Consider the following 27,775-nt stretch of genomic DNA (forward strand, 5'->3'; position numbering starts at 1 on the left):
GTGGTTTTTATACATCGCCATTTCAAAAGTTTTTGGATTTCTCTTATTTTTGTAGGTTCAGTCTGCCCACTTCGTTCTTCCCCTCTTATATAAAAAAATTCATTCTGCTGACTGACCGATAGAGAGAGCCCGCGAATGAGTGCTTAATGAAAGGGGGTAAAAGGAGCTAAACGGACAAAAGTAGTACAAAGCATTTGACTAAAAAAAACTACGAATTTTTACCTTTATCTTTCCATTTTTCTAGAGTGTTACGAAGGGAGATTTTTATATTTTTCTCTTTGTTGCCTTCCCTTTCTAAGCTACCTCACTCCTGCACTCTCCTTCACTCTTTCTATCAGTCCTGCAGGTTGCCTGTGAGAGGAAGGAGCTAACTAATTTTTCCTGGTCCTGCATCACAATAAAGTGCTGGCCGATGTGGAGCGCAGCGCGACCCGCTAAACCACCACGCCGCCCAGACCAAACCACCTGTCCGTCGATTTTAATGTTTGTGCTGTTGTGAGTAAAAACGGAGCTGTTTAGGTAACTAACGTACATTTATTTAAATGTAATTGTTTGTAATAATACTTCTGTAAATAAACTTCAAACAATAATAAAAGCCAATGTAGCACTGTAGGGGAAATGCCTGTTTCTTAGGGAGGGGTTTCTTTTCTCCTGTGTTTTGTTAGTTAGGGAGGAAGGGGAAGATTTATGTATTTTTGTTTCCTTTTTTGTTGTTGGTAAGTTAGTTCTAAACATTTAAGTTAGTTCTGTTTGTTTGTTAATTTAGGCATTCTTATCCCTGACGTAAATGCTACTTTTTATTAAAAATAAATCATTTTGGCTTGTATTTCTGTGGTCGGTATTATCTTTGGTCTGGGTTTAAAACGCGTGTGCGGGTGTCGTACTAGCTTATGTTACTGGTCTGGCTTTCCAGGCGGTAACATAGAGCAAATGGTTTTTTTACCGTAAGATGACTGGTGGGCTGCTGCTGGAGAGAAAGTTTAAAAGCATGTTTTAAAAGGTTCATGAGTTTAAAGTCTTTAAAACAGTTTCTTTGCTACTGATCCATTTTATATTGTTCTGTGATGAGCAAATGTGTGCATTTGTTCAGTGTGAAAATGATCCAACGTTTATAAACTGATTTTGCTCCATATGGGCACATTCAGTTTTAACTCACTAAGGAGCGCCCCCTGGTGCCCAGACAAACGCGGGAAAAATCGCAAGTGGGTTTTCTCCTCTGTATAGATTCTCTGGTTCTGTGTCCTCAACCTGGCCGACCACTGTAACCTGGCTTTATACTTCTGCGCCCAGGCATCGCATTGCCCACGAGGTATCTGTTTAACACGATTTCTCTCATTAAGTGCAAATTTATTTCCTTTAAAGTAGATTTACGTGTTCATTAGAAGGGGTGTCCACTAACATCTGGATATCTAATGCATTTTTAGAAGGTTTGGAGAGGATATGGAAGCTGATTTGCAGTTTGAAAGTACAAAGATAACACAGGAAGATCCAGAACATTACTAAAGATTGCATCAGATGAAAGCATTAAGTTATTGCACTCTAAGAGAAACTCTTTACCTACTGAATGTTTTCAGGTTTACTGGTTGAGAGGTGAATGTGGGTGAAGAGTGAGTTGAGTATAAAGACAGATTACAAGTGATATCATTCCTTTGATGTGTTCAAAGGTAAGGACTGCAGCTGTCTGTCTGTCTGTGTGTGTCTGTGTGTGTGTGTGTTAGGGCTGTGCGATATGGATAAAAATAATAATATATCGATAATTACACAATGCTAATTGGCGACATATGTATTTAAATATTTTTCATCCCATAAGATAATAACAAAAAGACACGTTTATCAGTCAGTGCATTATCCTGTATATTAAAGTAGCCTAGTAGTTCTTACAGCAGTTTTATGTCAGCAACAACTGAAAGTTTTTAATTACAATTTTAATTACACAAATTAATAATGAAAAAACTTTTGATTCTATATATATATATTATTATTATTATTATTATTATTATTTTTTATTTATTTATTTATTTATTTTTTATTCAAGTCGCCTAAAACAAGAGACACAAAAATAAAGTGTGCTTTTGGAAAAAAAGTGTGTCTAAAGTTATTAAGAAAAATAAAATAAATAAATAAAAAGTGAGCTAAAATGGTCTTTGGTCTTTGAGTTTCCCGCACCTCAAAGCTTCCACTATTAACAAGCTATTAACCTTATGCCGCTTGAAGTAAACACTGTGGAAATTAAATAGTTCTCAGTATTTCACCAGATAGTATATTTACTGCCTTAATATCTCGCATGAAAATATATTGTTAGTTCCTAAAAGCTCAATTTATCGCCCTGCCCTGGTGAGTGTTTACTGTGTGTAAGGTCAGGGTCATGGTTGAAGTAAGTAGCAATTACAGTTGATTTAGGAGGAAATTAAAATATTTAGCACAAGGACAGCACATTTCCCTAGAAATGTTAATTATGTAAATTAATAAAAATAATAGTTATGATAATAATAATAACTTAAATTACATAATATTTATAAAGTGATGTAAATAAGAACAGCCTATTACCTGAAAACTGTGCTCAGTTGTGTGTTGTCAGAGGCAGTTTTGGGAAAAGTACAAAATATTGCTGCGGTAAAAAGAGAATTCCTCTCTTTAGACCTTTACTTGTGTAAAAGTACAATTTATTTTCAAATGTACTTTGTACTTACAACTGAATGGCTTTCAGTTAACAGCTGTGCGGAACTTGTCAAGAGTTAATTACTTAAATTAACATTATGATGAAACTGGCTTTTGTCAGGACTACCCCAGGAAAGGAAGACCAAGAGTTCATCAGAATTACCAGCCTCAAACCCTGCAAGTTAACTGCATCCCAGGTAAGAGACACCTAAATTCTTTAGGTGTTATTTTGGTTTGTTTAACACTTTTAAGTTTAGTACATGATTTCTTATTTGTTCCTTCATATTCTGGATGACTTCAGTGTTCATTTATAATGTTGTAAAAAAAAATATATATATATAATATATATATAAACATTGAATGAGATGGTCTGTCCAGGCTTAACTAAATGTACAATGTGAGGTCTGTATAAACACCTATACCACTAGTATAAGGACTATCAAACATATCCCATATCAAACATCATCATACCATAAAAGGAAGAGTAATATTCTCTGGGCTGTAGGTCATTGTTTACAGTGCTTTATTGAGCACTGCTGAGGCTGGTGACCTCTGAACAGGTAATATTGGAACAGGTTTAATTTGTTGATTTGAACCTGAAACACCCATCAACGCTGATTCACACAGGAGTGCAAGTCATGTGCACTGCATCAATCCCTCCCCCCAGGTTGCAGAGTATAAAGCTGGAGAGAGTGCTAGTGTCCTGAACCTCTCCCAGAATGGAGTCTCTGCTGAGATACCTGGACTGGACGTCTGTGGGCTTGGCCCTGCTGGGTGGTCTTTTATGTCTGGTTCTGCTGGAGATCTTCAGGTTGAACTCCTCCAGGAGTCGTAACCCCCCTGGACCAAAGCCACTGCCCTTCGTAGGAAACATGCCACAGATGATAAACGACCCAAAGGGTCTAATCAGATCGGTGAGTGTTATGTTTACTCTGTTATCTGTAGAGATGTAGTAATTTTGGATTATTCAGTAGCTATTATAAGACTTGAACGAGAGCCATGGTGGTGTGGAAGATGAACAACACAGTACTGCTTATCATGTTGGAGGTGTGTCATCTTACTTGCTCTATACATGGCTACATATGCCTGAGAAGATGGCGTTGTACCAGTTAAACACATGACTTCTCTATAAACATCTCAGTATGGATTTCTAAATATTATAATAGCCTTATTTATAATTATAGCATGCTTTAGCATTACTGAAATAATGGGCCTGCTAGGACAGCTTATTGACAGCTCAACAACAATGTTGTTGTTGCTTAGCATAAAGGACATGTGGAGACAGACTCTAAACTGTGTGAACCCCAAATAAGAAAAAAAACGATTAGCATCGGTTACTTTTAATCATAAACCACTTTCATGTGTACGTATATGCTGCTATTTTGTATTTGATTCTTCTTAAAGAAACACAAGTTTAGACACACCTTAAATTCACTGTTTTTCTATTATTAAATGTCCTGCATTTTAGATTAATTCAAAAGTCATCTATGAAGAAAAACATAGGAGCCCCTAACGTGATGTAAAAAAAAAAAAGCTTGGCCAAGAGGTGTGAAAATGAGATTCTAAGGCGTGGGAATGAGATCATTAAGGCGTGGCCACGACTGATTAAGGTGTGGGAACAAGTTATTTTATCTAGCCGAGAATAATAAAGCTTTCGTTTTTGTAAATTAATGCCCATTAATAGAATTCTGCCCATAACAAATTATACTTAACTAATATAATACTAATATATAACTAATATAACTCTTTCACCCTCTCCTATTCCCCAATTATGGCTCCATCATGTCTGTTACAAAACTTGAATGGTCAATCCTCCACTATCTCTGACCATTTATCTCTGCAGGGACCCAGACTATTAACTGACCACTTGTCTCTGCAGGCACCCTCATTGTTTTTATGTAAGATTGAAACCAACCTGCAGTGTTCAAAGCAGCATCCAATGTATATAATGTCCCCTCAAAATATCCCTAGTCAGATTGGTTCTGATCGACTGAGCTGTACTCATACTCTCTGTGTGTGTCAATAAACTCAAGTCAACTCTGAAGCCGTCTCCTGACTCCTGAATCAGACTCCTGATTCCTGAAGGCCGAATTTCTAACAACTTGGTGCCCGGATGGCATATTTCTAACAACTTCTGACTCCTGATTACTGAAAGACGAATTTCTAACACCATGAAGAAACTGAATATTACATCATAGCTCCTTTAATCCAGATAATACAGATAATCTTTATTAAGAAAATGGAGAGTGAACTGTTTTTTTAATTTTATTTAAATCTCTGAATGAATTATGGCAATATTTAAGAGTCTCTTGCAGTGAAACTTGGTTTCATTCTACATAAAAGACATTTAATTCTCATACTAAAAGTTGACGGACTCAGACGCAGACAGTATGCAGACCCGTTAACCCACCTCAGGCAGTCATATGGAGCATAACCTCTGAGAGCTGCTTGCTTTATTGGCTGTAAAACAAAAAGGACGTTTTGGCCACGCCTTAATGGCTACGTTTTAATTAACTCGTTCCCACACCTTAATAAGTCGTGGCCACACCATAATGACCTCATTCCCATGCCTTAATTATCTAATTCCCACGCGTTAGTATCTCGTTCCCACACCTTTATCATCTCATTCATTAGCATTAGTTGTAAAGTTGTGAAAAGTTGTGAAGATGTAGATTAACAGGTATACAGTGAATAGCCCTATTTGGGTAATGTAAAAAAGAACTGCTTAACTAGGCAAAGAAAAAAATACTTAAAATGAAGATCAGTATCCTCAAGTGCAGTCATCGAAAAGACCATCAAAAACGTTATGATGAAACTGGCTCTCATCAGCACAGGATAAGGTTTTGGGAGTCAGTGCACCAGATTTTTTTTTTTGTGTATTATCTCTACAAACTATAATACAATACTCTAGATATATGCACTATATTAGTTTTCAAGAAATACATTAGCTTGCTTTTGTTGGAGTAACTGTCTTTACTGTGAAGCAAAAAAATCCTACTAGATTCTGGAACATAGGATATTGGACATGCCTTGTCCCCAATTCTACAGATCATCCCAGAAGAACTGAATTAAGCACCATCATTCATAAGAACACAGTTTTACAGCTCCATAGCTCCACAGCTGAAAACTGGTGGATTTATATCCTTCTAACTCATAGCTGACATAACTGGCACAGAGCCGATAGGTTCATGTTTATCAGCAGTGCAAAGTCCATGTTGGCACTGTAAGTCTATATCAAGAAAACGTGCGCTCTACTACAGTGGTGTCTATAGCAGAATGACAATGTAGTCCATAGTGTGCAAACATACATAAGACATTGCTGTTGATGTTGGTGTTGGTTCATGGTGCCTGGTTCAAAATACAGAAATACAGAACTTCATGATGATCAGGGTAAAGGCAGTTGCACTAAAGTCATTGAGATCTTTGAATGCTTGTTCTTTAAGCAATGCAATTACAATTTTTACAACATTTGCTATTCTGGTTTTAACATGTAATACTGGTTTAATTATACTTTTGTCTGTTTTGATTTATAGCTAAAGCTCAGTTAATGTAATATTATTCAAACTGATGCGTAAAAACACTTTTTATACTTTTCTCTTAAGCTGAAGATTTAGTATACATTTCTCTTTCTCAACAGATGCCGAAATATGGTGAGATTTCCTCAGTGTACCTGGGCAGGGATATAGTATTAGTTTTGAACAACCTCCCAACAATTAAAGAAGCTTTCATTCAAAATGGGAACGTGTATGCTGGGAGGTCCTCCTTTGCGATACTGGAATGGGTCACCAATGGTTACGGTCAGTCACTAATTAATGTTTTACTTTACGTTACTGCTGTAGTTGGGTTCAATTACACGTTTTTTTTACGTGAATTTGAACAAGTGTGCAGTTTGTTCTCCTGTGTATATATATATATATATATATATATATATATATATATATATATATATATATATATATATTGGTGGTATGCATTTTTTGTAATTGTAGGCTCCAACAGACTAAGGCGCTGCCACTATGAGCCAGGGATTGTTGGTTCGAATCCTGATCATGCGGCTTGCCATCAGCAGCCAGAGTCCGAGAAAGCACAATTGGCCTTGCTCTCTCTGGTTGATTAGATGAAGCTCCCCAAAACACTCCTAGTTTGATGTCGTTAAGCACAGGCATCTGTTAGCTGATGTATCAGAGCTGGGTTGTTGTGCTTTCCTTTATTTTAGTAGCAGTTAAAAAAATGAGGTGGCGTCTGGCTTCACATGTGTCAGAGAGGACCTGTGCTTGTCTTTACCCTCTTAGTGTTGGGGGCGTTACTAGTGATAGAGTGGGTTGGGTAATTGGTATAGCAAAAATTAGGGGAGAATAAATGGAATAAAAAAAAAGTTATTGTGAGAGGCCTATATCTGCAAAATGAGATAAAAAGCATATTACAATAGACTAAACTAAACTTAACTAACTGACCCTTTCTCTACCAATCTCTCTTATCATTTCTCTCTCACTATATCTCTACCTCTAACTCTCAGGAATCCTCATGGCTGAATATGGTAATTCTTGGAGACAGCAGCGCCGGTTTGCTCTGCACACTCTGCGCAACTTTGGCCTGGGGAAGAAAACCCTGGAGGAGCGTGTGGCTGAGGAGGCGCGATTCCTCATCAAAGAGCTGCTCAAGCATGAAGGTAGAGATTGGGCAGCTACACCTACATTCACCAATAATTTGACTGAACTACAGTGGTCTGAAATAGCGTTTGTCCCTGTCATAAATTCTTATTTGTTTGCATGTTTGTCACTCTTAATTTAAATATTAGTCAAAGACAACACAAGTAAACACACCATGCAGTTTTCAAATGAAGGTGTTTATTATTAAGGGAGAAAAAAAATCAAACCTACATGGCCCTGTGTGGAAAAAAAAGTTTGCCTCCCAGTTAAAACATAACTGACTGTTCTCAGTCAATAAATCACTTAAACAGGACCTGCCTAACAAAGCGAAGTAAACCAAAAGATACTCAAAAGTTAGACATCATGCCAATATCCAAAGAATTTAGTAACAAATGAGAAAGAAAGTAACGGAGATCTGCCTGTCTTAAAAAGTTTTGGGACTCCAGCGAACCACAGCAAGAGCTGTGAAAACCTGGAACAGTGGTAAACCTTTCCAGACCTTGCTGGCTTCAGGACTTGGAAGACCATGAATTTCGCTGTCTACCAAAAAGTCCTGAAGGAGAATGTTCGACCATCTGTTTGTGACCTCAAGTTAAAACGAACTTGGGTTCTGCAGCAGGACAATGATCTAAAACACACCAGCAAGACCACCTCTATATGTCTAAAGAAAACCAAATGAAGACTTTGTAGTGGCCTAGTCAAAATCCTGACCTGAATCCTATTGAGATGCTGTGGCATGACCTTAAAAAGGCTGTTTTTTCTCAAAAACCCTCCAATGTGGCTGAATTACAAAAAAATTCCAAAAAGAATAAACCAAAATTCCTCCACAGTGCTGTGAAAGACTCATTGACAGTTATTTGCAAATGCTTGATTGCATTTGATGCTGCTAAGGGTGGCCCAACTAGTTATTAGCTTTAGGGGAAAACACTTTTTCACTTTTTAAAAAATATATAAACATATTAAATAAATGAAAAAATAATAAAAGTTGCTTTAAAAAAACAGTTTGAAAAAAATACAGCCTACCACAGTGTTTATGACTGTCAATCTCTGCAACCATCCATATGTACACATGCAGACATATCCTGCAACTCTGTAGAGACGAGTAAAAATGTATGTTGGAAGCTTTGTATTGTTTTGTAAAAAGAAAATATGCAAATCAGTGTACTAAGACAAAGCTTTCTATTGTCATTGGTCATTGTTTATTTCCATGTTTTTTGGACTGGCTACATACTGAAGAATGTTTGATAAATTAATGATCAATAGCCCAGAGCCAGAGAATCGTAAACACTTAAAGTGGGATAAGTTTATGTTTAGTATTATTTTTAGGGTTATTTTTCTGCCTTATAAAATTGAATGTAAGGTTTAAAGTCATCATGTTTATTACATCGTTTTTGTTTTGAAGGCAAGCCTTTTTACCCCATCCACCCCATTATGAATGCAGTCTCCAACATCATCTGCTCCATCGTCTTTGGGGATCGCTATGAGTATGATGACAAGCGCTTCGCTCAACTGCTGAAACTCATTAATGAAAACATTCAGCTTGCAGGATCAACTGTGGGACGGGTAAAAACTCTCTTTCCAGCAAGATCATTCCTGATAGATTTTGCTGTAGTGGCCTAAATAATTTACAGTTAAAATACATTTGAAATGCTTTCTAAAAATTTAGTACAAAATGTACTTGTTTTGGGTTTTTTTTATTTCTGCAGATCTTCAACATGGTTCCCTTTATAAAACACTTCCCTGGACCTCACCAGAAGGTCTGGCAGAATGCAAACTCCTTAAAAAACTTCATTCATGAGGCTGTAGAGGAGCACAGGAAGACTCTGGACCCAAATAACCTTAGAGACTTCATTGACGCTTACATTGTTGAGATGTCCAAGGTGAGAGTTCAGCTATTATAATTTACGTTTCAGCAGCACTGAGCCAAAAGGTTTGTTAGAGGAGGAAATTGTCTTCACATATTTAACTGATTTGTGTGTGAACTAAATAAACATTTAAGCCTAGAACAGAAGTATGTTTCTTTAGATTGAACAAATGCAAACTGCTTTTAAAGCATGAACATACTGAAAAAGAATTTCACAAAAACCCTGAAAGTAAAACCAAACCTTATTTATGGTATCTGTACTGCAAACTGTAACTTATTCAGAGTGACTTGCAGACGTTGTTTATGCTATTTTGCGCATTTTGAGCACACAGGGGTATGGTTTCTTAAAAAAACATAGCACCATTACAGCTGCTACACTAGTTTTAAATTATATATTTTTGCTGCTGACTTTGTAGATTTATCTAAAGCTTTTGAAACAGTTGATCATCCATTGCTGCTAAAAACATTACACAGCATTTGCTTTGACTGCAATGTTATTAACTGGTTTGGGGGCTACCTGTCTAGTAGACAACAGCATGTTGTTTTTGGAAGCTTTGAGCTTTGAGTCACTAAACTTAGAGTTCAATACTAGGGCCAGTTGTATTTTTTCAGTTTATATTTATGATATTGTATCTACAGTGAAAGTTTGTAAGGTATATCTTTATGTGGATGACAGAGTTCTTTACTGTACTGGGAGCGATTGAAAAATTGCAGCGCTCCAAAATAACAAATTAGTCTTAAATGCAGACAAATGCATTAATAAGTCTATGCAAATTTTCAGACCTTATTTTATTAAAAATTATGTTTTAAATGTATTTACTTTTACAAGTATCCATTATTGAAAAAGTAAATGAGAATCTTGGCCTCATCATTTGAAAAATAATGTCAGAAATAATAGGATTTAAAGTCGGTTATGATGCATACAAACAGAAGGACATTGAAGATAAAGATGTACCTTTGAGTAACGTGATACAATTAATCAATTATTGTGTCAGCCTTCAGTGTTCTTTAGTAGCTGATTACAATATAAATATAAATAATATATGAATATAAATCTCTTTCTGAGCAGCAACAGTCAAATGAAGACTCCACGTTTCATGAAGACAACATGATCATGTCCACTGCTGACCTTTTCCTCGCTGGGACCGACACGACAGCAGCCACTCTTAGATGGGGTCTCATTTACATGATGGATCACCCTGATGTGCAAGGTACAGAAGCAGGGCTGATTTGACAGATTAACATTTTGTAGGACTTTACTAAGGTCAGTTTGACATAATTATGTTTAATTATGTAAGAATGCAATAATGTAGTTATAAGAAAAAAAAGATATAACTGTGTTTGACCTTATTTCAGAGCGCTGCCATAAAGAAATTGTTCAGGTGCTGGGTTTCGACCGCTCTCCATCAATGGAAGACCGTGCTAAGCTCCCGTACACTCATGCCACCATCCACGAGATCCAGCGCTGTGCTGACCTTGTTCCAGTTGTGATGCATCAGACCACCCAGGCGACGCAGCTCAGAGGATACCACCTCCCTAAGGTAATTGCAGTGTTAAGTAATAAAGTAGAAATATATGTAACAGAACATTTTTCTGCCCAACAGAATTATAAGTTTACTGTATAAATGTATTTTTCTGTTGGTGAATCTGAGGCTTTATGTGTTTTTATTTGCTTTCTGTCTCAATTCAGGGAACAAAGGTGATGCCCAACATAACAGCTATTTTGGCAGACAAAAAGCACTGGAAGCACCCAGATACATTCAACCCAGAGAACTTTCTGGATGAAAAAGGACAGTTAAGCAAAAGTGACCATTTTCTGCCATTTTCACTGGGTGAGTTTTTTCAGCAGAGAAATTATTGCAAAATAACTAAAACCTTTACTTCTTGGAAGACAGATCCCACAGCAGTGCTGTTGGAGGTTTTATAGACTGTGTTTACTCAATGTCCACTCAAATAGACACGCCTACCTAGTAGAGCTGGGCGGTTATGGTTATAACCATTTTTTCCCCCTACTAAAATTCAAACTACAGATGACAAAGAAATGGTTAAAAACTAGGTTTGAAAAAAAAAAAAAAAACAATTATATATATATCTATTTGGTGTTCAGTAGCTTTGGGTTGTTTCGACTCATTGAGTGAATCAATGATTCAAAACATTGTTTTCAAGCCCCTGCGTTCATATCATGCGGAGAAACTCACACACTGATGGACAATGGATTATACTTCAGAACGCGGGTTTGCGACTGAAAATTGAGAAATAACACACCAAACGAGTCACAGAGAGATTATTATTGTTTTCCACAATTAATCACAGATCCTCACTGGAGAGCGATGACGCTGCAGTTTTTGAAACGGTAGATTTTATTTCTAGCTAAATATATGCTTTATCCCAGCGGGTGTTTGTGTCAAAATACTGGATTATTTTTATTTTTTTTCTCGGATGGAGCGAAATATTTATTAAAATATGCACACGTTAGTTTGTGGGAGGCGCCAAAAACAGAGATAAACCTGAAATACTGCAGAAATAGGAAGCTTTTCGGATATTTTAGATGAAAAAGATAAAATATCTGTATTGTGACGGCGCCGCTGGGCATAGGGCATGGCCACTGTGACCAAGAAGCCAGGAGGCACACAGATACACAGACACAGGAATTGCGTGAACTCAGAATGTACCTTTATATAGGTTAAAATTGCCCTACACCAACACCCAAAACAACTCAAAACATAACTACGCTGACCCAAGTGGGGCTCTAGTCACTTAACTTGTGAATTGCAAGTCTTTTAAGGATCCGTTCTGCCTCGGTCTTCCTCTCACTTGTAGCGTCTTAATCGAATTAATCGTAAAAGTCGCACAGCACTAATACCTATATGATTTACCCTTTAGCTAAAATAAAGTCAGAGACAGAAGCTTTCCGCTGTTGGTGCACAGTTTGTGTTGGTTATCCTCTAGAACTTCATCAGTGGTCACAGAATGCTGTAGTTGGGAATTTCTGCTGTTGGTGAAATATTCTTAGTCCTGCAGCGACATTGAGATGTTAAAAATCTCCAGCAGCACAGATGTGTCACCTGTACCAGAACAACACAAACATTAACACACTCCCACCATGCCATTGTCACTGTAGTGCTGAGAATTAGCTGCCACCACCCAAATCCTACCTGCTCTCTGGTGGTTTTGTGGGGTCCTGACAACTAAAGAACAGGGTGAGAAAAAGATAATAAAGTGTTCAGCCAAGCAGAAGGACTACAGTCTGTAATTTATAGAACTACAGTATGGTCCAATATGATTGGTGGAGCCAGAAAAGTGTGTGAAAACAAAGAGGTAGTCATAATATTCTGATTGGACTGTGTAAATACTTTTTTTGTATAAGTATGTACATTTTTATTCATTATTTTGTGTGTTTGTGTTTTCCTGAAGGTCCGAGGGTGTGTGCAGGTGAGACTCTGGCAAAGGCTGAGCTCTTCATCTTCTTCACCTCTCTGATTCAGAGACTGAAGTTCTCATGGCCTCCTGGAGAACCTCGCCCAAACATGAACGGTGTTATGGGCATTGTCCGCTCTCCCTTCCCCTATAATACAATCTGCAGCAGCAGGGAGACCACCCACTGAATTAGACCACCATGTTCAATGAACCCTGAACATTTCAGATTTAACAAACTGATCAGTATCAAGGAATATATTATTGTAATTCTGATCACTTCATTAGTTATTAATCATGGTAGTTTAAAGTAATTACTATAATACTGTGATCATTGATCTACCATTCAAAAGCCATCATTTGTTGTGTCCTGTAAACAAACTTGTAAACAAAAAATAATGTATTATGGAAACAAAGCCTTCTTACCTTGTAAAAATATTTTTTTATTTGTCTCTCGATTACCATGACATTTTCCACATGTACATTCAGGTGCTACACTGAGGTCCCCGGAATCTATCTTTTCTTCATTAATTTCCGACAGTTATAATCATAAAATGAACTGCACCGTATATTATCTCTGTGAGCTTTAAATAAAGCCCTTTATTTATAAAGCCACATAAATTACCTCTAAAGTAATTTAGCAGTTTTTATATAATTTAATTTAATTATTTAATAAAATGAGGGTACTATGTTTTGTGATTGTTTGTGAAAATTGGACTGTTTTGCTTTATTCACTTTTGTATCACATTTGTTTTATTCAGAGATGTATTTATTATGTTTTACTCAAGCTTTTTTTTAAGACACTGTTTTTCTTATTGTATTACAGTGTTTAAATAAAGGTTAAATCAATAAATATTTTTGGCGTTTTTAAACACAGATTCATAATACTGTTATGTATTTTAATCTCCTGTAGAAAAAACCTTGACCAGTTCAAGCTGGTAAAGCTGTTGAAGCTGGTGACTTAAATGGGATATTTAGAGAAACTTGAGTTTCTCTGATTCAGAATACCAGCAAAAGGTTTTTTTTCATTGAGTCATTGAGTTTGTCATTTGAATTTACACCAAAAATTGAACACATTTTGAATATGTTGTGTAAAGATAACACGTATAAAACCAACACAAATCCAATGACTGTACTACAGAAGCAAGCTATAAGAATTATTAACCAAGCAGACCACAACAATCAACAAATTATTTATTAAATTTCATGCTATGATTTAGAAGACCTTAATATTGCACAGATAATGTACACAGCACAAAATAATTTTCTCCTAAACTGTATTCAGAGGTTATTTGAAACCAAAGAGAGAAATTATGAACATAGTGGAATAGGTATGTTTAAAAGAAATAGAGCACAGAAAAAAAGATGAATCAGAACTAATTAATTTCTTTTATGAGTAAATAGTAAAACATTGAGATAATGGGAAGCTCTAAATAAGTTTTTATTAGATCATTTGCATATGCTACTAATTTAGCTGAGTTGTGGTGGAAGAGTTCCAGAGCTTTGGGCCATAGTGACAACTGGAAACTGGAGATTTCTGCAGATAGATGTAGAAACATTTAACCATCATTTTAATAATTTCCAATAAAGAAAAAAGAGCATGACTAAGACACACATATTGACTATATATACATATATATATATATATATATATATATATATATATATATATATATATATATATATATATATATATTTATATATTTATTTTCCATATATTACGTGTGTGTGAGTTTACAGTGTTTTCGGTGATTGGCTGTAGAGAGCTGTCAGTCATTGTTAGGAGTGTATTCGGCTGTTGATTGGCGCGGTGTCTGTGGGGGCGGGGCTTGGCGGTGTAAGGATGTCGGGGGAGGAGAAACTTAGCTACTTCATGTTGGGAGTAAAGTGTGGAAAAACACGTTAGCTAGGTTATGTACAGTATATGTAGTTTATTGTGAGCACCAGGTTGTCCAGCAGTCCAATGACCCAGCAGACCGCGAGAGACCAGAACCAGCAGAAACCACCTTCAGCCTCGTTTACATTCATCAGCCTGGTCTCCGGATCTCCCCCGACTAATATACCGGTGATATTTAGAATTGGTGTATTTCTAAATGTCCCTAAATATATGCTTTATCTTCAGATTTAAACCGTTTGAACTTTATCTGACTGACAGACAAAAAATGAAGAGTCATGATTTCTGTGATGTTGATGTTCGGTCTATAGTGACTTCCCGCCCACTTTTTGACCTCTGGACAGGTAATGGCAATGGCATTTCAGTTCAACCTTTCTCATTCACTTGCTGTGAACTTTTCTCTACAAACGCCGACCCAGGCTGAATCAAATGGTGTGTGTTTCTAATTTGCTCCTCCTCCTCCTCCTGGTTGTAGAGTATAAAGCTGGGAGCAGTTATTATGTCCTAAACCTCCTGCAGAATGGAGTCTGTACTGAGGTATCTGGACTGGATGTCTGTGGGCTTGGCCCTGCTTGGTGGTCTGCTCTTTCTGCTTCTGCTGGAGACCTTCAGGTTGAACTCCACCGTAAGCCGCAGCCCTCCTGGACCCAAACCACTGCCTTTCTTGGGGAACCTGCCACTGATTATGAAAGATCCGGTTGGCTTTGTCAAATCGGTCAGTTTTGTATTTTTGGTGTTTCACTGGTGTGTGTGTGTTTGGGCTTAAGGAATAGTATTTGTTGTGATGGTTACTCTTAAATCAAAGACCTTTTTTTACTGATCTTAATTTTAAGTTTTTGTACTCAATACACATGAAACTATTGTATATTTTCTGTAGTATGAAACCCATGTGTGCCCATAAGTACAAACTCTACAGCTTAAGTTACTGTAAATTGCTTTTTGTGATCATGATCTATTTATGTAATGTGAAATAGTTATGTTGCTATTAATCAGCAACCTGCAGTATGACAATTATTAAAAGATAATTAATATTAACTGTTAATAAGTGACTTAGGTGAAGAGCGGCAGTAGACTACAGAATGTTCTAGATACAGTAAACATTGAATTTCCTCAACAGATGCCAAATTATGGTGACTTATCTTCCATGTACATGGGCAGGAACCTAGTGATCGTGGTGAACAGCCTGTCAGCACTGAAGGAAGCCTTCATTCAGAACAGTGCTGTGTACGCTGGGAGGTCACCTATTCCAATACTAGACTGGGTCACCAAAGGCTATGGTCAGTAAATCATTAACTTCTTTGCTTTGCTTTTACTGCTGAAGTTACTGTCTATTCTGTCTACAGCAGGGATGTCATGTTTGTCCACATTTGGCTGCAGGTTTTCATTACAGCTAAGCATGTGCCCATGTGATAATCTGTTTCAAAGACTAAAAGAGGAATTAAACAAGAGAAATCAGGTGTGCTGCTGGTTGTTTAGAATAAAAACCTGCAGCCACCCCAGGGGACGATGTAAACATGTTTGACGCCTCTCATTTTATCTATACTGGACCAGATCATCCAAAAGATGACTGTCATTCGATCTTTCAATATTCATCTCTATCTCTCTTTCTTTTTCATAATTTCAGTCTGTTGTTGCCTCTGTCAGGTATCCTGATGGCCCCATTTGGAATTTCCTGGAAACAGCAGCGCCGATTTGCTCTACACACTCTGCGCAACTTTGGTCTGGGGAAGAAAAATGTGGAGGAAGGTGTGGCTGAAGAGGCGCGATACCTTATCAAAGAGATGCTCAAGCAGGAAGGTACACAGTTAAAGATTCTAAGTCTCTAGCCCAGTGATTTTATTTCTATTCCTGGAGATCTACCACCCTGCTGAGTTCAGTTTCAGCTCACTGGCTCTAGATACCCCTTCTTCTGTAGCAGCTTTATTAAGGTGTTTTCAGACCTGAATTTTGTTTCTCTGGTCCAAATCAGCTAACAAGTTTGTTTACCTGGTCCTGTGTTGTGGACTAGCATGCGTTTGTGCATTGTAAAGCTGCTTTAACATTAAAAACAGCTTAGCTTCAGCGGAGCAGCAATAGAGGCCATATTTGTTCATAGCTGTAGTAATTATCTGGGTACTAAATCAGATTAAACTGCACCTGCACCACCTCCTTTCGTGGGTCTCAGCACAGCCTCGTCTCTGGCCATTTGTCATCTATTGTGTTAACAAATGTTAATGGTTTTGTTTTATTAAATAGTATCTTTACAGACTAAAATGATGGACGCAAGACACCACAAGGTGATGTAACTGAACCTAAGGTTACTTTACACATCATGTATTTTCTAATGCCTGTTTCCATCCACCTTGCCCTACTCTACCAGTTCTGTATGGTAAGAATGGCACCGGTCTCTGTGCACTTTAGTCCACTCTTCAGTAACTCAGTGTTTCTTAGCCAGGATTCAGGACAATTGAGCTGGAGTTAATGTGTGCCTATTTTGGCACGCTACCTGTTGTTCCAGATTGTGAAGTAGGATAGAAGTCTTTTGCCAGCATACGGATGGCATACCATACGGAAGTTCAAAGCATTGGCTGCGTCCCATTTGTACTTTATGTACTAATACCAAGTATATACTAATCTTAATAGTATAGGTTTGGCAGGTAACAAAATATTACCTTATTAACCTGGTAGTGATAAAGCATGTTGTTTTTCTTTTATTTTTGTATTCATTTATTTTCCTATATTATGAGCACAATGTTTTACATTTTGTATGTTTGTATATGTTGCTTGTACTGCAGTTAAAAATGTATATAATTATAATATAATGTAATGTAATGGAAAAGTGCCTATAGTGCACTAACCCCCTCCCCCTCCCTAAATTACATTGTTTTAAATGGCCATAATGACTATAATGTTATTATAGTGCTAATGTTGAAAAATTTAGAAAGCACTAGGCTCCCTGTTTCAGCTGCAATGATGCATCTTGAAAATGAATGTATTTTAGTACAATACAAATGTATTAAAGAAGCTTGGTTAGAACATTTCGAGAGCCCAAGTTCTCTTGAGTCTCTGCCACAGATCATCTTCATACTAGTCTGCATACATCGTCTATGTTCTTGCTAAAGTGTGAAGTGTGCGGGTGTGATGGATTATGTATAAACCGATAGGGTGTCGGAATGTTATATGTTTCTACTTCTATTCCAACCACAATCAAATTCACTCTATCTAGCTAGAGAAATTTATCTGGATATGTTTTTTATTACGACGAGAAGTCAAAATGAAAAGAAGCTGAAATGAAATAGGAGTAATGAGGCTATTTTTTAAATGTAAGGAGTAGAAAGTTCAGATAATTGTGTGAAAATGTAAAGAGTATAAGTAAAAAGTCGTCTGAAACATAATTACTTTAGTAAAGTATACTTAACCAAAATTTCTACTTAAGTATGGTAACAAAATATTTGTGCTTTGTTACTTGAAACCTCTGCCGATCGGATAAACTCATTGTTTGCTTTCAGTGTTAGCCTGGAATGTGGGAGGGGCAGAGTTGTGTTCTTCCTGGACAAGAAGCACATAGTTTGTGGAGGAATGGGCTGAAACAGAAAGAAACATTTACTGTCCCACTGTTCTGGAGCAGTTCTGTGAGGATATAATTGTATTCAGTGTTGGTGGGGTCAGAATGTTGAATGCCCACTATCCTCATTCCCAACTTCCCAACTCATCCCAAATGTTCTGGATGCAGCTCCCTCATTCCAGAACAGCTAGCGGACTCTACAGCGCCCCCTAATTTGTTTGGTTAATAAATTAGCTGTGGATGTCTCAAATTTTGGTAGGAATGTAGATACTGTGACCCTGCACATTTTTGTAATTGGCTTGTATTATCTCCGCCAAACAGGAAATCGGGCGGGGGGGTTAGCTAACTAAGTTAAGTAAAGCTAAGCGAATGAAACAAAAATTTAAATAAAAAAATAATAATAAAAAAATACTTTATTTTACAGTCTAACAAGTGCTGGGTGTTAATCTACACAGATTTCTCTCCTAAAAACTGTTCACTTGGGTAAGTCAAGTGCTTCTGATTATTTACAGTAAGCTTAGATATCGGAATTTATCCAGCACTAAAACTGGCACATTAGCATTAGCGGCTAACCTTTAGCTAATGCTGCCCAACAGCACTACACATAGCTTGTTATTATACGGTAAACTAAAGTCCGATACACTTGCCTCTGAACGTCAAAAGAGCTAGCATGTTTAGCAGGTAATGCTAACAATCCAGCAGTGCTAGGTGGGGTTAGCAGCAGGCTACAGGCCAATATTACTCTCCTCTGAACAGAGGAAAAAGCGATTAGCTGCTAATGCTAATGTTACTCCAGCCCAGGTGCTGGAAAACTAAACTGAAACTCCTGTATAATGCTGTTACAACCTGACTGGTAAAAAAAAAGGTGTACACAAACCTGTACACTCAGGCATATTACACAAGAAATACTTGATTTAAAATGGTTACATAGTCATTTTCTCTCTTATTAATATGACTTTCCGATTTTTTTTGTTGTGTTCTTTCTCATCAAGTCTTTTCTCCTATTCTTTTTGTTTATTTAGGGAAGTCTGTTTGTCCTATGCACCTCTTAATGAATTCAGTCTCCAACATTATCTGCTCTATCGTTTTTGGAGAAAGATATGAGTATGACGACAAGCGATTCGCTAAGCTGCTGGAAATCATAAATGAAAACATTCAGCTTGCCGGAGCACCTATGGCACGGGTAAGAACCGGAAAGATTTTTCCTAATTGTGATTGCTTCTGAGAGCCAAGAACAACATTCCTTTAAAGACCTTCACAAAATTATTCTTTTTTTTAATAATGACATGAAACATGGATTTCATTTCTACAGATCTTTGGCTTGGCTCCCTTCATAAAACACTTCCCAGGTCCACACCATAAGATCAGGCACAATTTTGACTCCCTAAAACAGTTCATTCGTGAGATTGTGGAGGAACACAGAAAGATTCTGGACCCAGAAAACCCAAGAGACTTCATTGATGCCTATCTGGTGGAGATGACCAAGGTGAGGGTTAAATCACAGAAAAAAAAATTCTCCTGTTATTTGTGGGCTGAAAGACCCTTGTGAGAGGGGACACTAACACTGCACGTTGTGTAAAACCTTCTTATATACTCAGTTTGACTTGACTATTACTTAGCATGCACACAGATTTTCAGTGTGTTAAGAATAGTGCACTGATTCCTCAAATTGATTTGATTCTCTAGTTCACAGGGTCTCAATTTAATTCAATTTGCGATTGGGATTCTATTCGATATTTGTCCTTTTAGGGGTATTTCAGTTAAAATAACAGTTTTTTGTTTAGTTCTCTGGAAATCTCTTTTCATATTCAATGTAATTGTACAACTAAAAGATAAGAGAAAAAAAAAGAAGTCTAGTTTTACCAGACCACAATTGACTGCATGAAATGTAGGAAGTTGAGACAAAAATATATACGTTATATAAAAATACATGTTTCATGTTTAATTTCATGAGTGCACTCAGGATCTTAAGGTTTAGAACTCAGTTTTAGTTTTTAGATATTTTTTAGATAAGGATTGTGACTAGGGCCAGGATAGCAGTGCTGGGTGAGCCTGGCAGTCTGTGCTTTTGTGATGCTAACTTTGTGATAGCAATGCTAACATTTCTGTAGTGATGTTAAGTGGGGCTAATGCTGTGGTAGTGATGCTAATACCAAAATAGCAATGCTGAGCGAATAGCAATGCTAACAGTGCACTAGTGATGCTGTTTAAGGCTGATGGTCCATTGCTAATGCTACAATAGCAGTGCTAGCTGAGGCCGGCAGCTGACATGCTGCTAATGGGCGTAAGATTTCTGCATATACAGTGAAATATTAGGGTGATTTTAAAGGTCAATCTTGGGTTTATATGAATGGAATCGATTGTGATATTTCTTAGAGTCTATGTCCAGTGGTTGTTAGCAACATTAGCCTAGCATCTTTAGTTCAAAGCTAAAGATGCAAATTAAAATTCCAAACATGTCCTCACTAAGGCCCAGTGCCATTTTTCTTTTATACCCCTACCCCTTGTAGAGATACAAGGGGAAGGGGAGAAATCCTCCCCTAATATTTGAAGACAAACCTTCAAGCACCAGTACAGCGCTAAAGTTCAATAACCTAGCTGCTGGTTAACAGGTTAATTTTTGAGCATTGTATGTCTTCAGAAGGGGGGCAGGTGGTACAGCAATTAACTATTTTTGTCCATTCCTAATTTCCTCTGTGATTTAAAAGATAAAATTAGCGTAATTAGCTTTTATTTAATTTGTTTTGTTTCACATTAAATACTGCAGTCTCTGGCGTCTGTTGCATCATTCAAGGTGAAATGGCAAACTTACCAAGCTAGCTAGCTTTTTATGCTAGTTATGAAAAAATGGCCATTAAACAATGAAACTGCACATTAAACTATGGTAATAATTTGGTTATTGTCATTTTAGTTAGGAAAATCCCCAACTGTGTTGCTTTCTTTGGATGCTAGTGCCCCCTTCTTGCCAGTGATTCTCATTGCCTTCTGTTTTGTGCCTCTAAAAAACCTGTTTGAAGGCCATATTGCCCTACCCTGATTCTACAGTGCAAAGGTTTTGTATTTTAGTAGTTATTTAAAGGAAATGGACAGTGTTATTAAATTCCAATTTAATGCAAAAGAATTGTGCTGCAAGTACGTTTGTAAATATATTTTTTGGCACATAAAAAATGACAGAGGGTATGTGCTTAGTTTTCTGGTCTTGTGTTTTCTGTCTGTCGACACCTACAGTGCCTAAAGTACACCTACCCTTTTCAGTTACTTGCTTATATCTTTGACAAGTTTGTGGGTGTAACATGAAAATGATTGATTTTTTTTTTGCTCTTGAGCTACTTTGTTGGTCAAGGCACTGTACACTTTGCTCTGCCCTGCAGGTGTTAATAAAGAAAACGTACATTCCTCACTAAAGACCAAGGAAAAACAGAGCCTGAAGAAAACCTGAGTGGCTTTACCCACTGGCCTTTAACCTCTAGGGCTGTGGGGAAATATTGAATGGGGCCAGAGTGTTCGCTTAGACACAAAATGCATGTACCTTGTAAGGATGGACAGCATGGTCAAAATTAATATGGCAATATATTTCTATTTATTAGCTTCATTAGATACGATATGACTCCGACATCGATAAAAACAATACAGCCACCACCGATGGTGTAAGTAATTACATGCAGATAGAGCTGGTTGATAAGGTAAAAATATTATATTACAATATTTAAAGATATTTTGATAGTATTTATCAGCTTTTACACACTGTCAAAATGCATCAGCAGTGGCATCAGGTTCTGATACTCTTTATGTATAGTACAGTGATATTTTTTATAAAATTTTTGGTGCACATCATCCAATTTAACACTTTTACGTTGTCTGTATTAAATGTACGGTTAATCTTGTACTAGTGTTCTTTGTTACTGATAACAACCTCAATATTCTTAACAAAGCATATTGTCAATACTATAAAGACAGACCAGAAAGACAATTAATCCACAATCTATTTAGACAGAACAGATTGTTTTATGGGGCACAAAGGCTGTACTAAGACCCAAGTCCTAACTTCCTTTAGTTTTTAGTAAATCACATTTCAGTAAACTTTAGTGTAGATTTTATATTTTCCCATGTCCTTTACCAGATGTCGAACTTGTTTCAGTGTATAATTTAGTTACGCTGTTTTCTGAAACATTATGTTGTACTGAATTTATTTATTTTTTATTCTGAGCAGCAACAGTCCAATGAAGATTCTACATTTCATGAGGAGAACATGCTTTTAACCACTGCTGACCTTTTCCTCGCTGGGACAGACACTACAGCAGCCACGCTCAGATGGGGCCTGATTTACATGATGGACCACCCTGCTGTGCAAGGTACTGAAACAGGCCTGATTACAGAAGGATGGTGGAAATGCTGTTGATGTGTTGGAAAGATGATTAGTGCACCATCATTTTACATTAAATTGTATTTGATTTGTTTATTTAAATTTGATTTTAATAGGGCATATACACTTCACTGTTCCTTATTAAGCATTTATATTGTGCAGTAGTTTTTTCCAGTTTTACACATTGCTTTATACTAGGGGTGTAACGGTATGGAAAATTCACGGTTCGGTTCACACCTCGGTATAAACCCCACGATTCAGTACGTTTTCAGTACGGTCGGTGGAAAAAATAAAGAGGCTGGGCATTCTGTATAGCCTCACCTTTATTGACTTCATAATAACAATGAATCTTCATTATAAACATGTTTTTTTCTAATGGAAAGTTGCAGCGGAGCTCAAGCACTTTTATTAAATGCTTGAAACCAGGGTTCACTCCTACTGTCATTTACAGCATTACTTTAAACTACAAATATTTTTTCCTTAGCATATTACTGGATGCATTTTAGTGTTTGAGTTCTTTTTAAGAAATATCAGCATTACATTGTTAAAATTAAAATATATTAGTGGTGTCAATCACTTAAAAATGAATTAAAATCATGATAATTATTTTTTATGCTGGAATTGTCAGTATTATTGTGAGGTAATAAAAGTCATAAAAGTGTAGTGTGGTTTAGGTCTGACAGGCTTAAACTGTATTATATCTCAGAGAGAGAGAAAGAGAGAAACCAGATAGCGAAAGAGAGACAGACAGACAGCGCAAGCGAAAGAGACAGAGACAGATGGCACACGAGAAAGAGACAGTAAGAGCATCTAAATATACATTCACACTGGAAAGCCACTGTCGACTATTTATTCTCTATGGCACGGCACGATTTCAGCTACGGTGTGTGGACAGTTTGAATGATCCCCGTTTCTACTCTATACCTGTGGACGTGTATTCTGTGTGTGTTTAAGCGAACCGAACCATGACCTCTAAACTGTGACGGTTCGTAAAAAATACACATATCGTTACACCCCTACTTTATACACAATGTAATCAAATACAAATGTAACAAATTAAATTAATGAAATAAGGTTAAACTGCATATTTGGTTTACCACATCTCAGACCGCTGTCACGAGGAGATCATCCGGGTGCTGGGTTTTGACCGTTCTCCATCCATGGAAGATCGTGCCCAGCTCCCGTACACTCACGCCACTATCCACGAGATCCAGCGCTGTGCTGACCTCGTCCCCATCGCAATACACGAGACCACCCAGCCGACACAGCTCAGAGGGTACCACTTCCCCAAGGTAACAGAGGAATCACCGATAAAAGAAAGTAATAATAAAAGAAAGGAGGTGAAGCTAGAAACACCTAAAGAAGGAGTGTAAACAGATAATACATAAATGGAAACAATTAGACGTAGTTTTGACTAGAGATAAGAGTGGAGCTAGGTAAAAAAAACTATCATGATATATTTTATTGTGAGCAAAATTATTACATTAATATGATATATTTCTCTCTTAATTAATATTATTATGAAATATAATATTAGTCTCTAAATGGAGGATTTGTTGTTTTCTATGTCATGGAAGGGAACAAAGGTGATGCCCAACTTAACAGCCCTCTTGGCTGACAGAAAGCACTGGAAGCACCCGGACACGTTCAACCCAGAGAACTTTTTGGATGAGAAAGGACAGTTCAGCAAAAGTGACCAGTTTGTGCCATTTTCCCTGGGTGAGTCTGCATCATGTTTTATGAGACTTTTAGCACTGGATGTCTGGAGTAACAGGCCTCAATCACTAGGAATAGTTAGGTCATTTCTGAAGTTCTTTGCTGGTGTCAAACATGAATGCCACTAAAAAGCTGAAGGGTATGTTGCGATATGTTGCATTGCTGCTAGCCTTTTCTGTACAAATCATATAAAAATATTATTATATTATACATTTTCAAATGCATTTACATCAATTGTGATGTAGAGAGCATAATGAAGTCACAAGGTTATCAATGGCTACCAGTGTAACCATACTCCTTTATATGAGGAATGGATCTCCAGGAGAGTTTAGTTGACACATGTATTCAGAAGGAATCCTAAAGTCTGCAAAACATTTGATTGTGTTATGGAGCGAGGAAGTGAATATAAACACTGTGGCCAGAGTCAGCAAAATCAAGAGTCGTAATATTTGATAAAATATTTTTACCAACTAATAAGCATGAGGGTGGAAGTATTATTCACTTGGTAGTCAGGGCCCAAGAAATATTGCAGGTCTTTATGTAAGAATGGCTTGTGCTAAAAATGATAAAAAATTTTGGAACCAAAGTTGAGACAGTTTATATTCATAAATGTTATGTTGGTGTTCGTTGCAGGTCCGAGGGTGTGTGCAGGTGAGACTCTAGCAAAAGCAGAGCTCTTCATCTTCTTCACCTCTCTGATCCAGCGACTGAAGTTCTCATGGCCTCCTGGAGCTCCACGCCCAAACATGAACGGCATTGTGGGCTTGGTCCGTTCTCCATTCCCCTATAATACAGTCTGCCACAGCAGGGATACCACCCACTGAATGAGACCACTAGCTCTCTCTGCCAGCAATTACACTACAAGTGGACAATATTAACCCTAAAAATTCTTTAACCCAACAAGTGCAGATTTTCAACATGGGATTACAAAATGTAAAGCATGTCACTGTAAATAAAATGTACATTTGTTTATATAGCTTTACAAATGCAAGTAGAATGTGGTTCTGTGGTCACTTTTCTTAGATTATCACAGTAACATTATCTGTGAAACTGGACAGTAATCAGACCCCTTTTCCCCAGATTCGCTCTAAAGATTGTTTTGATACTATAAGAGTGTTAGAATTAAAAACATTAGTACTTTATAAATGAAGTGTTGTCCCTTAATTAGTGTGTATTAGTGCATTAATAAGTATTCACACCTATGCTAAGTTATTTGACACTACTAAAATGTTCTTAAACACGTCTTCTAATTGAAACATTCAGCTAATTTTAGGTTGCATTACTGAGACAGGTTTGCAAATGAGCACATCACAGCTTTCCTAGTCCTTGCAGAAAAGTACTGCCAATAGGAAAAGTATTTTTGGGGTAGATGAACATGAACCTGCTGGCATCATGTCTAATGCCAGACATGGGTAAGAGGGTTATAAAGCCCCCCATAATTGGCATAATGGTGCTCCATCCAGTCCTTCTATGATGGGATAATTTGAGGATGGGGTGGGGTGGTGACCTCACTAACATACTTGTCACTAAATGCACTCATATTCTCACATGCCTAATGCCAGGCATGGTTTAGAGGGGTATAAAGCAAACAGTATCTCATTCCTCACTTAAATTTAAAAGCATTTTACAAAAAAGTGTTTACTAAGCCATGCTGCATATATTACAGATATTTCAGCCTATAACATCTAGCGTTATCTAACTCGGACCTCATTAATTAACCCTAATTAATTAACCCTGATAATCATATTTTTGTTACTCGTTTACTTTGTTACTTGTATTTAATTCAGCAAAATTAAGCAATTTTACATTAAAACGCTTTAGACATGCTTGCTTCACCTAAATTGCAAGCAATATAAACAGCTTACATGGTTAATATTTGCCCTCTACCTTTCTTATGTTACATTTCTTTCAAAAAGTGCTACTCTTTTTTTTTTTTTTTTTAGTTTTTTAATGAAATGTAAAAGAAAATGAATTAAACTCAAGATATGAGTAGAAAATTAGTTTAGTTTCAAATTTACAAATAAAGCAATGTTTATTAGCCCTTGGCCAAACATACTGTATGTAATATAAATGGTTGGGAGGGGGGTGTACAGTGTGTGTTTATCGAAAATGTGTTTTGATATATGTTTTTCACAAAAAATGAGCCAAAGCCAATGAGTTTGAGTTAGAAAAAATATTTTTTAGTATCATTTGATGAAAAATAAAAAAGGGTCCCACAGACCGGAACACCACACAAGGGTTAAATGAATATATACATGCTCCTGTGCAGTAACTGAAAAAGCCAGGAGATGGAGCCATTCTAACATTGTTTTACAGTAGTAGTTTGTGTCACTGGATGAAAAAAAAATCCTAATTTCCTCCTAGGCTCAAGGTCTCCAGGGTTATCAGATTATCATATTTGTGTACAATAAAGGTTACTAATAAACATGATGACCACATAATAATTAATCAATACATAATAAAAAAAAGAAAAAAAAAAACACATCATAATAAGCAATTTACACCTTCATAAACTAAATTAAACAAGGTAATTATGGACCTAAGATGACAAAGTAGAACTTTTATACATAACCGACCAATGTCTACTCCACTTATGTTCTGCATCATTCAACTCTTAATTTCTGAGGCAATACAAAATGTATATACCTCACCGGTTATCTCTATTGTTATCTTTTTAAAAGTCTATGGTTTTAGTATAGAACTGTCACCACAATGTTATGTAGTAGATTTGCCAAGCACAATCATAGATTTTTAATACTTAATTGTTCACATTTTTTCTTCCCTTGTATATTTTCTACAGATTCTTAAATAACAGTTGAGAAACATCAATTAAGTAAGGACATAAATAAAAAAAACTTTCTCATATCAAAACTTTCTCATTTCAAAGAAAGTGGTTGTGAGAGCAGTTTTGAGCTAATACATAATCCTAGACTCCTATTAGTAGAGCTTTGAAATGTATTGATGAACACTGATGCAAAATCAACCCCATTTGTGTGAAGTTCATGTATTTAATGTAATATAAGTGCTTGAGACTCTTGGTCAGGGTGTGAATTATACAAGGATAATTGGGGGCTGGGTTTCAGTTTTTTTGGAAAGCCAGTTCAGCCCAATTAATGTAATGTCTGCAGTACGTAAAATATGAATCCATTACAGCAGCTAATGTGGCAAATACCACGACTCAGTCCCACACAAACACACACACAATGCTAGTGGTTGATACTATAAACAAATTAGGTCTGTACTTGTTACATTTACCACAGACCACTCAAAAATCTAAATCTGTTAGCAGTTTTCCTGTGCTAAATAAATAAATTAATATTCTATAAAAATATGAATGATTTCTTTTATGTATTGATCACTGCATGACTATTTGAGTTTACTGTAGAATTACTTCTCATACATGAAAAACATTTCCCTCACTTAATGAAGCCACCATGAAGTTTTTAGCTTACTGTTTACGCTTTCCCTGCAAAATTCCTTTCCACCTTAAAAATGTGCATATGGTACACTGAGCCTGTAGTAGATGTAGATGAATGTTATACATTTCTGCTTAAGTTGTGCAATAATTACAAACAGTCCACATAAAATTAAATCTGGATTTTTATTTGAATGATCTGTTCCACCTTAAAAGCTGAAGACCTTTAGTTCAAAGCGCCTAAAAACACATATTCAG

General features: G+C 36.7%; 2 protein-coding genes across 4 annotated transcripts; both read left to right on the forward strand.

Annotated features, from left to right (window-relative positions):
• The first annotated feature begins 2,803 nt into the window (after positions 1-2,803).
• LOC125780389 (cytochrome P450 2B4-like) lies at positions 2,804-13,440 on the forward strand. The gene is made up of 10 exons (XM_022663227.2): positions 2,804-2,855; positions 3,326-3,572; positions 6,296-6,455; positions 7,175-7,327; positions 8,710-8,870; positions 9,014-9,187; positions 10,241-10,382; positions 10,528-10,712; positions 10,862-11,003; positions 12,586-13,440. The coding sequence occupies exons 2-10, from the start codon at positions 3,378-3,380 to the stop codon at positions 12,774-12,776; spliced, it is 1,503 nt and encodes a 500-aa protein (XP_022518948.2). The 5' UTR covers positions 2,804-2,855; positions 3,326-3,377; the 3' UTR covers positions 12,777-13,440.
• On the forward strand, positions 10,914-25,248 carry LOC103033589 (cytochrome P450 2B4). 3 transcript variants are annotated; one of them, XM_015603246.3, is made up of 10 exons: positions 10,914-11,003; positions 14,955-15,194; positions 15,597-15,756; positions 16,124-16,276; positions 19,046-19,206; positions 19,336-19,509; positions 22,234-22,375; positions 23,494-23,678; positions 23,964-24,105; positions 24,736-25,248. In XM_015603246.3, exons 2-10 carry the CDS (start codon positions 15,000-15,002, stop codon positions 24,924-24,926), a joined length of 1,503 nt encoding a protein of 500 aa, XP_015458732.3. In that variant the 5' UTR covers positions 10,914-11,003; positions 14,955-14,999; the 3' UTR covers positions 24,927-25,248. The 3 variants fall into 3 exon arrangements, with proteins under 3 accessions (XP_015458732.3, XP_049318697.1, XP_049318696.1); XM_049462739.1 differs by lacking the exon at positions 10,914-11,003 and adding an exon at positions 14,806-14,823; XM_049462740.1 differs by lacking the exons at positions 10,914-11,003; positions 23,964-24,105 and adding an exon at positions 14,804-14,823 and having other exon boundaries at positions 24,736-24,891.
• The last annotated feature ends 2,527 nt before the right edge of the window (positions 25,249-27,775 follow it).

The sequence above is a fragment of the Astyanax mexicanus genome, chromosome 13 (genome assembly GCF_023375975.1).
Source record: "Astyanax mexicanus isolate ESR-SI-001 chromosome 13, AstMex3_surface, whole genome shotgun sequence".
NCBI lineage: Eukaryota > Metazoa > Chordata > Actinopteri > Characiformes > Acestrorhamphidae > Astyanax > Astyanax mexicanus.